General features: G+C 40.5%; 2 protein-coding genes across 15 annotated transcripts in view; both read right to left on the bottom strand.

Annotated features, from left to right (window-relative positions):
• Nucleotides 1–10,561, bottom strand: part of bbln (bublin coiled coil protein) — a 142,965-nt gene that overhangs the window by 76,523 nt on the left and 55,881 nt on the right. The gene's annotated exons all lie outside the window — the stretch shown is intronic.
• The window catches only part of dnm1a (dynamin 1a), a 52,722-nt gene continuing 42,877 nt past the window's right edge, over nt 717–10,561 (bottom strand). For 6 of the 14 annotated variants that reach the window (XM_072372527.1, XM_072372532.1, XM_072372536.1 and 3 more), the window contains 6 exons: nt 10,366–10,477; nt 10,010–10,024; nt 8,565–8,735; nt 8,169–8,410; nt 7,570–7,773; nt 2,484–3,632 (listed from right to left, as the gene is read on the bottom strand). In XM_072372527.1, coding sequence (XP_072228628.1) covers nt 3,602–3,632; nt 7,570–7,773; nt 8,169–8,410; nt 8,565–8,735; nt 10,010–10,024; nt 10,366–10,477 — 775 coding nt within the window. In that variant the 3' untranslated portion in view covers nt 2,484–3,601. Of the gene's footprint in view, nt 2,366–2,483; nt 3,633–6,699; nt 6,737–7,569; nt 7,774–8,168; nt 8,411–8,564; nt 8,736–10,009; nt 10,025–10,365; nt 10,478–10,561 lie in introns of those variants that run through there. The other 8 variants (XM_072372531.1, XM_072372538.1, XM_072372539.1 and 5 more) reach the window with 3 other exon arrangements.

The following is a 10,561-nucleotide window of genomic DNA, read 5'->3' as shown; positions in this document are numbered from 1 at the left end:
AACACATGGAGGAAAATATTGTACTATAACAGTTTATTTGACACATTTGGCTACTTTCAAATACTTAAACTGTGGGTAACATAAGATAAAGTCAGTTGTTAGGGGCACATTTTAGAAATCTGTGGGGAGGGTTTTGTTGTTTTTTTCCCCCTGAACTTCTCACATGGTTCCAGCTCAATGAATAGTAAATTGATCCAATATCAGACCAAAAAGTAAACCTTAAAGAAAGTCTAAAACCTGAACAAAGAACTGTGTCAGAACAGGTTTTCTCACGTCACCATTCTGGTTTATCTGGTGTCCTTTTATGTAAAACTGTCACAGTTATTCACAGGAAAGTAACTATCGTTTACAAGCTAATTTAGTGTTAATAATCTTATGATGTCGTGTGTAACGACATATCGGACAGACCAAATTGATCAGGGTTTTTTTTTATTTTTTTAATGAACATTTAACCCAACTATTCTTTAACAGTGTTGATTGGCTTTTGTTTTCTGAATCCAGTGCAGAGGAAATTTACTCTGAGGGGATGCATTATTGACAGTAACTGAGAGTTAATTATGCTGTCCCAGGGGTCCATTAGTTTCAGGTCAGTGTTGGGTTTGGAAACGGCAGTTGGAAAGATCTCGAGGACCAACCAGTGAGGGCTTCTATCTGTTATATTATACTTGGGTTCCATCTGTTGTAAAAAAGGACCAGAGACACCTCACTCATTACAGTACACTGTAGTTTTTAATGTGGTGAAAGAGCACAGCAGTCCTGCAGGTACATGTTACAGTTTCCTCCGCATCAGTTTGAACGAGATGCAGGACCTGGCTGCCGCACGACTTCACACACTCACGCACTGTCCCTCCCTGCTAGTCTATAAACACAGAGGGACAAGAGAAACAAAAACACTCCCTCTGCTAAAAGCAGAGGTATCAAACGACCTGCCAACGTCCACATACGTCACTTTTTTTTTTTTTTTTTTTGTAAGATTTTCAAATCATACACACACTCAATGTATTCATAATAATTTAAATATTCAGCTGTTTCATACATTGCAGACTAAATTCTCTAAACAGTGGGAGTACAAGTTCGATAGGATGCACCACACATATACATAATAACACAGTAAGATATGTCCATTATAAACTATTTACTGTTAAATAATAAGTAGAATGTGTTTTGCTGTGTTTGCTTGTAGATGTGGAGTACAAAGATGCACAAAGATGGGGTTGGTGGAGCGTATTCTTAAATGGCTAGAATGACCTCATGAATGACGGACGCTGACTTCTTTTTGTGAGTGAGAGGTGGGTGGGGTTTGAGTGGGGTGGAAATACAACACATCACACTGATAGTAGAGCTCAGCTGAAGAAAAGACGTCGAAGAGATGGGCTCAACTCGGCAATAAGAGGGTGAAACACAAGGAGTGTGTGCTAGCTTAATGCATAGACTGGGGTTGTCTTTATGGTCTCACTCACCCCCGTGACCACTGAGAAGGAAGAAAGGGACAAAAGAAAAGAAAAGAAATATCAGATCATCAACTGGGGTGAAATGCTAAATGTCTTTCTGTCTGTATAAAAACTTCATGCATAATGTTATGCATAACCTGACTTGGCATCACAAGGCTGACCTTTCCCCATTAGGCACCTCAGTCTCTCTGAACAAAAAGGGTAACCGAAACTCTTAACAGTGGCAGGACATAAATTCCTTTCCCTTTGGGTTCAATAGGTTCTAATTCTTGTGTTATACCTTGCTGTCACCAACAGGGTACCTTATACTGTGTTATGTGTTCTACTGTATTGAAATCCTGTCTCCACAAGATGAAGCAGAAATATTTCCTTGAAGAGGACAGGAAGAGAGGAGGTAAAAATGCGATTGAAGGCATCTATTCATATCAGAAAAGACTAAAACCATTCCTTTCGTTGCATAGGTTTTGTGAAAGCACAAAGGGATGATGTGGCGAAGTTGAGTAAGAATGAGAACGGGTCGATATTTAATAGTCACACTGTGACTCTCTGGAAGCTGCAGCAAAGCTACCCAGAGGGTCCCTCAAATGATTCCACCTCCTGTTCTACTGCAAGAGAGAAAGCGGGGAAGGAGGGAAAGGAATGATGAAGGGAAGCAGCAGCCTCAGTGTGTCTATGAGCCTGAGAGTGAGGAGTCCGGAGGTGATGATCTATTCCTTCCTTATTTCATTTCCAGTCCTCCTCCCTCATGTGTGTGAGAGAGCAAGTGACAGATGGATGGTGCAGTCTGTTTTATAGTTGAGTTAGTAGTTGTAAAAGAAATTAGGGGAAAAAACGGAGACCGGAGGGGTTTCTTCTAAGAATCGAATGAAGGCAGGGGGCTCTCAGGGCGAGAGGGCCCGCCCTTGTTTGGCCGACTGTTTTGGTAAAATAGACAGAATATAAAGCAAGACCTTATTTGAGAGAATGGAAGGTAAAAAAGAGGAACCCTGAAATCATGAAAGCGAGGGACACTGAAGAAATCAGAATATCTATCTTTAACTAAAAACTGCTGGTTTTGATTTAAAAAAAAAAAAAAAAAAAAAACATTGCGTAATTTTAAAAATAAACCTAAATGTTGAATTTATATCAACAGTGGAGCTCTTCATTTCAAATGCTCAGTTCTGAAGTCCAGCTGGAATTAATCAAATGGGATCTAAGTGTCTATGCCTGTGATTTTAGGGGATCACAAGATTTCAGATTAAAGCCTGAATACAACAGTGAGACATAAAAATATACGCAGTTTCAACGATGCACTTTCTGGTTCAGCTTTAAAGAAATACTTCACACATGGCTTGTGTCTGTTACTTTTAACTTAGAGCCTGAGATGCTGCAACGGAAGAAAAACATTTACATCTAATTTCTTCACAAAGAACAAAGATTCACTGAAGTTTTAACTATTTCAAAACGTGCATCAAACGACTAGTATTTTGTCCGTATGCAGTGACTCATTTTCTCCATTCCATTTGTTCAACATGTTTTAAATGAGCCGAGTGCTTGCTTTGGATATTCTGGTATTATTTTGCTGATAAGTGTTGTTGCATTTTGCTTTTCTCTCTCTCAGCATGACAGGCAAAAAGACTATAATGTCAAACTAACATTTTGAGTTACGGTATTTCTTTAAAAACAGAGCAAATGAATTAGAACTTGTGTTAAAGAAGCTAATAAGAGTAAACTAAGTGAGAATATAAATGAGAAATGCACAGGCATGGCATCATGCTAAACTTGCAAATATCTACCTCTCTTAGTTTGAAAGGAGGAGAGACATTCTGCACATATTTGCCTGGGTATACTTTATATGTGTGTAACCCGTCTGATTCATTTCATAGTGTCTACAGTTAAATTGAAAGGATGCAACATGTTTTTTTAATGTAAGTCATGCAAATGTGTTTCAAGTATTCTGCACTTCTGTGTGCAACAGAGAAGGGAAGAGTGACGGGGGGGGGGGGGGGTTGGGAAGAAGAGAGACATGGCTTGTTGTAAGAAGGCAGGAGAAGGGAGCCGGCGCAGGTCGGATGAGGCAGAAGACGACAGGAGGGTGGCGCTGTTGTCTGTGGGCCTGTCATCCAGAGGAGGAACAGATGGTTGGATGGGGGAGGAAGGAGCTCAGAGGTCTAATGGGTTGGAGAAGGTGGGGGCCTCCGACTGGGGTGGATACACAAACACACGGACACATAGAAAAATGAGAGGAGCGGTTAGATTAATAGTCTCAAGGTTTTGATTTCTGGTTGAACGTCTTCACTGACACTTTATGTAAATGTTTTAGGGCCTCCATGAGTCCGTTGACAGACAGAAATACTTTATTTTCACTGACACTATCATTTACAGTCATAATAGAAAGCGAATGTGCCCTCTTTCATCTTTGAAATGTTACATATCAGAACATAATAACAAAAAATAATAATCTGGTTCCTACAAAGTCTTTTTATTAGGCAAATACAACCTTAGATGAATATCAAAATATGATATATTACACACTGTCATTATTTATTTTTAGAAAACACTGAGCCAAAATGCAGGGCTTTTCACCAAATATGGTGCCGAGCATTATGATCAAACACCTCCAATTTGGTCTCGTGTATCCTAAGGACATTGTTCCAGCAGGGGTTTGTTGAGATGCAACTTGCAAACCTAAGCTTTGTTGCCAGGCTTCTTTTGAGAGAAAAGAGGCTTTCTCCAGCAACCCTTCCAAGCAAGCCATAGTTGTTCAGGCTTTCTGTGCTGTCATGAACTTTAACATGTTACATGCTAACTGAGACCGGTAGTATCTGAGTTGTAGCTCTCTGTTTATTTTGCAGTTTTCCAGAGGAATGCACAGTCTGACTTTGGGGAGAACTTACACACCTGGAAGGGGGGACATCCACACCTGGAAGAGTATCAACTGTCTTGAATGTTTTCCACTTGTGAATAAATTTCCTCGCTACAGCATAACGAACTCCAAGTTGTTTGGAAATGGCCTTATAACCGTTTCTAGATTAATGGGCTGCAACAATTGCTCCTCTAAAATAATTGCCAACATATTTTCTCCTGAATGCTCCTGGATAGCACACTTGCTGATTATTGGTTAACAAAGTATAATTTGAACTGAGGTTGTAGTTGCCTAATATCATAACCTGAAAAGACCGATTGTGTCCTGATATAGAAAAAGAGTATTTAGTATTAAGAATATTTTCACCATCGCTGTATATTTTGAGAAACTACATGGACCAAACCCAAACGCACTTCCGGCATCCCAAAGATATCAGGTTCAGTTAATGTGGCTGCGAAGCATGTAATATAGCTCTGCAATATATATTGCAAATGAGGACAGTGTAACTGCATATCTGACTTGTTTGCACACATTAACATTTTTACAGATACAGAAAACGTAGAAAAACTAAAAGTTCTTATGTGTATTTTCTTCGAAACAGAAATTTACAGTGGCGTGCAAAAGTCTGGGCACCCCAGGGCAAACTTTCTGCTAATGTGAACAGTTAAGCAAGTGGAAGATGAAATGACCTCCAAAAGGCATAAAGCAGCAGTTACACTTTAAACAAAATATGTTTTTTTTTTTTTTATTGTCATCTTTTGCATTTTCAAAATGATAGAAAAGGAAAAGGGCCCGCAGCAAAGGTTTGGACACCCTGCGTAGTCAGTACCTACTGGCAACCCTTTGGCAACTATCACACCTTGTAAACACTTTCAATTCTTGTTTGAGGGATTTGCTCCCATTCTTCCTTACAAAAGTCTTCCAGTCCTGTGAGATTCCTGGGCTGTCTTGCACGCACGCCTCTTTTGAGGTCTATCCACAGATTTTCAGTGATGTTCAGGTCAGGATACTGCGAGGGCCATGGCAAAATCTTCAGCCTGCGCCTCTTGAGGTGGTCCGTCGTGGATTCCGAGGTGTGTTTAGGATCATTATCCATTTGTAGAAGCCGTCTTCTCTTTCCAACTTCAGCTTTTTTTTTTACAGATGGTGTTATGTTTGCTTCCAGATTTTGTTGTAATTTAAATGAATCTTCCCTCTACCCATGAAATGTTCCCTGCAGTATTGGCTGTCTCTCCAAAGCATGATAGAGTTGTCCTTTTCATGTGCCCTTTGTTCTCCAAACATTGCTTTGCTAATTACGGCCAAAGAGTTTTATTTTAACCTTATCGGTCCACAGGACTTGTTTCCAAAATGCATCTGGCTTGTCTAAAGGTTCCTTTGCAAAATTCAGAAGCTGAATTATGTGGTGAGGATGCAGGAGAGGTTTTCTTCTGAAACTCTTCCATGAAGGCCATATTTGTGCAGGTATCGCTGAACAGTTGAACAGTGTTACACATCTCCAGAGTCTACCAAATCTTCCTGGAGGTCTTTTGCAGTCTTTTGCAACGGGGGGGCTCTGACTTGCTTTTCTAGCGATCCCACGAGCAGTTCTCCCTGATATTTTTCATGGTCTTCTAGACCTTACCTTGACCTCCACTATTCCTGTTAACTGCCATTTCTTAATTACATTTCGAACTGAGGAAATCGGTACCTGAAAATGATTTGTATCTTCTTATAGCATTCTCCTGCTTTGTGGGTGTCAATCATTTTCATTTATAGTGTCAGGCAACTGTTTAGGTCTGGGTATTTAAAAAAACTTTGAAATTTGCAGCACTGTGCTTTTCCTAAAAATTGCTGTGAAAAAGCCATGACCCTGACAGGCTAATTAAGACCCGATACCTTGATGAAAGTTATCTGAGAGCTCAAGTCTCCTGGGGTTCCCATTCTTTTGCAGTGTGCTACTTTCCCGTTTTCATTCTAAAACTGTAGAAAAAAAAAATACTGATATTTCTGAGTTTCAAGTTTAACTTTATGCTTTTTGGAGATAATTTCATCTTCCACTTGCTAAACTGTTCATATTAACAGAAAGTTTGACCTAGGTTAACCCTAACCCTAGGTCAAACTTTTGCATTGAGGACAGGTGAGATGTCCTGGTGTACATACTTAAGACACCAGAAAAAAAAAACCTTTGGTTGATTCAGTTAAATCCTGTTTAACTGACTGGACCTGTTCACTGAGAAAAATCCCCTCTCCTGCTCTGCTGCTAAGTTCATGCACAAATTAGTCTGAACTCAGCTCATGCTGCACTCTGAGGAGATAACAGAAAAAAAGGGAAATATCATGCAGCAAAAAGATGACCTCTGAGAACTCTGAGAGGCTGACGATGATCATGATGATGAGGAAGGCAGACAGTACCCAACATACCAGAAACGTTAGTCCTCATTGGTCAGTGACAGTGATTCTGCAGAGGGAGCCATAGTCATGTGTGACAGAAGTGTAGTGAAGGAGAGAAAGGTGAAGAAGGGGAGCAGAAGAAGAGAAAAGAAGTGCAAGCAGTTACAGTGCCAGGACTGACCAACGTTGCATGTGCTCGGCTCTTTAAGAACAGTCCTCAATTATGTGGAAACAATTTAGACATAAAAAATCAAATCGGTGCTTATGAGCTACTATATATTGAAATGCTCTCATTTCAAATGTTCTTTCTAGTGAGAGCTTTGCTCAGCGACGTCAGTATCCCCTACAGTACAAGAGATAAGCTGCTACTCTGATAATGGGTTAAAAGAAGTTGACAAACACATGGAAGCACAAGACTAACCTTGCAGGAGCAGAGGCACGTGCAGTTAAAAGAGAGACCAGAGAGGATACACATTTTTTCATGTGCAGCAGTGATGGTGGGTGCAAAGGATGAGCTGCGTGCAAGCTGATGATGCTCGAGAGTGTGTTCATTTGTGGTAGAAAGATACCAACAAGTCAAAGTGAAAAAAGTAGACTGATGTTTACTCAAACCAAAAGAAAATTAGGAGCAAAATCAAGTAATTACGATTAGTTTCATCACTATGTATAAATCTATTTAGAAATCACTACAAATCTGGTTGTCTATTCATCTATTTTCTATCACAACCAGTGCACTCTGGTTCCATTTACCTCCTTTATCCCTTCATCCAGGTGTCTTTACATCCCCCTAACATCAAAATATCAAAACATATGGTTTTCATAGTCAGTGTTCTTGTAGGAGAACATACTCCCTTTTGTCGCGTGAAGACAAAATGAGAGGCTTGTCATCTCTTTACTCACCTGGGCACACTTGGGGGTGCACGGTTTGGCCGGGAGGGCACAGTGGGTGGTGGCCCACCATGAGGGTCAGGAGAAGCTCCAGGGCGAGATGGGACAGGGGGTCCCCCTGCAGGAGGAGGCCCAGGTGGAGGTCCACGAGAGCCAGGGCGGGTTGGGGGTCCAGGTGGAGCCCGGCGGTTTGGAGTTGGACTGGTGGCTGGAGACCTGGAGACAAAAGCAGAAGGGAAGACAAGAGATTTGTTCTTCATCTGCTCGTATATACTTTAATACTTTTCTTAGGGTCAAAATTGACCAGGTACTTCAACAGCTTAGAAAATATCTGTCCAATTAAGATAAAGTAACAATCTCCCAGCTATGTCAAATAATGATCGGAACTGACCACAGGCAACTATTGGCAACCGCTAATTAGGACAGAGAAAGAAACTTTTTCTGGCCAGACAGATGTATTCTTGTGTGCTGTAGGAGAAAAATGTAGATCAGATGAGAAACATTTAGGCTGGCTTGCCGTCAACATGTCATCTGTTCGCTGCCCACACTTCCTTCCATTTTCTGAAGACAGTGTGTTGAAGGGTGTAGAATCCATCCTCGTTGTGGCTTACCTTCCTCCAGAGCCGCCCCGTTGCACCTGCAGCCAGGAGTCATCCACAGGTGGCGGCATAGCAGTGGTCACAGTGGTAGTGCTGATGTCGCCAATGATGCTGAGGGCCTCCCGCAGGGCGTGGTACATTCGCAGCATCTCGTCTCGGTGCTGTGCCTGCTCCTGAGACTCCTCCATTAGAGTGTTCTGGTCACCACACGAGTACAGCTGGGCCAGCAGCTCAGCATTAATAAACTCCTTTGTCTGGACACGGGGAGAGGAAAAGTGTTTGGAACAATGGAAATTACAAGTCATAATTTTCTGTAGGAATTAAATTTGACAGATGATTTTCTACTCTTTTTGTCTACGGTTGTCACGTTTAGTAGCAACATTGCTGAATCCCACGCCGGTGACTCACATTGTTTATCATGAGATGCATGATGGTCTTCGGCATCAAGTCGCGCACAGTCTTGTTAACGATGGCCATGTAGGAGTCGACCAGGTTGCGAATGGTCTCCACCTGCCGCTCCAGCTGAGGATCCATGCTGTGCATGAAGTTGTCAGAGCCATTTTCATCACCACCATCACTCTGTGGAGACAAATTTACAAGAGTTACAGAAACTACAAAGCAGGAAATGTTGCAGAATAGTCTTTTGTCTGAATGTTCTGTCAGCATATTGATTAGAAAGCCATCAAGGTCTTATTTCAACCATGCAAGTGCATTGTAGGTCTGATCATATATTTGCAATAGGCCAACAAATGGAGGTAGGTTTCTTTGGTAAATTATACTAAAATAATGCAGTGCATACAAAAGGGGAATCTGTACCCAGTAGTGAGCCAGGTGCCAGTTTTACTCAACCTGTGTACTGGTGACAGAAATGAATAATAGAAAATGTTTTTTATGCAAAGAAACTTCACTCGCGCACAAAGCAAATTTCAGGAAAATGCCACATGAAAATAGGGTCAGTTATGTAAAATGAGGTATCTAAATGAAAAATATTTCATTTCATTATAATCACAGAACTCATTGCCCTGGTCTTAAGTGACACTAAAGTTTTTTTGTTTGTTTTTTTGTATTATATAAGCATTATTATTGAACTATTACAGCTATTTGTAAATTCAAAATAAACTACTTATGTGGCAGCAGAGCCCATCTTCTTGAACTTAAAAATTGTTTTTGGCTGCCTGCGTTGTCCTGGTGCCAAGTGCAGAGAAGATGAGAGTCAGTAGCTGCGGCAGGAAATGTGTTGCCTCAGACAAGAGTCAGTGGAAAAGAGTCTTAAACATGGCCACTAGGAGCACGTGTGTGTCGATAATAGAAACGCTAAAAACAGCTTAAGTGATCAAATTTATTAGTGTGGTACACATATAAATTAAAACTGACAGAGTGGATTTTAGATTAATTTACTGCTGCCCTGTATCACCAGACAATAATATGTCTCTAAGTGAGAAGGCAGAGCTGTTTCAAAAACCAATGCTGGGACAAGTGGAGTATGTCAACTCTTTTGCACTCCGTTGCATCTGCAGAACATGTAAGAAAACAGTAGAAGAAGAATCCATCCATGTATGCTTGTAGTTATGCTTGCACAGTGCCGTGCAAATATAATTAAGATTATTAGTATTAGCATAATAACATTATTATGACAATTAATTCATACTAAATTGCCCCATATTAATGATTTGAAACAATGTAGCCTCAGTTGATAATGACGAATAACTTTTTTAATGATTACTACCAGCCTTTCAAATCAAATGTAAATAAGCACAAAGCACTCAAGTAATAGCTTTAAGGTCAAATATCATATAAGAAATATAAGAGATGAATAAAATAGCAGGAGGTAGAGGTAGAGAAGAAAATCATACCTTTCCTTCCTTCTCCTATGAGGTGAATTTAGCAATGAGAGAATAAAAGACATTGAAAAGGACAGAAACAACATGACAGACATAACAACATTAAAATGGACTACATATAAACATCAAAACAACAACTTCAACAACTAATGGACAAAAACTGTCGTTCAAATAAATTCATGCTCTGTTAATATGATCTGGAAAGAGATGAATGGGGTAAGAGTTTGCAGAACTGTTGCATATTGTGCATGTATATTTGGAGAAAAATATTCAAAACAGTTCAAGTGGTTTTACATTTATATTCACGCTGCATTTCAATCCAGTCATTTCAGGTGAAAGAATAAATAGCATCTCAGAGTCAATCTTACCGTAACACGTTCAGGATAAACTCCAGCTCTGAGGAAGGAGGCCTTCCACGCATCCACATCTTCCTGGCTCTCACAGGCCAGCTCCAGCTGACGGTAGTCCTTATACACATTTCTGTGGACACACAACAAGATGAAAGGGTGCCATCTGAGCAACTACAAATCCTTCAATCAGGGGAAAGTCATTTTTCTTAAGTCC

Source organism: Leuresthes tenuis, unplaced genomic scaffold (assembly GCF_036924035.1).
Source record: "Leuresthes tenuis unplaced genomic scaffold, fLeuTen1.0.hap1 SCAF_19, whole genome shotgun sequence".
NCBI classification, from domain to species: domain Eukaryota; kingdom Metazoa; phylum Chordata; class Actinopteri; order Atheriniformes; family Atherinopsidae; genus Leuresthes; species Leuresthes tenuis.
Note: the sequence above shows the minus strand (reverse complement) of the source record. Positions and strands in the feature narration are given on the sequence as shown.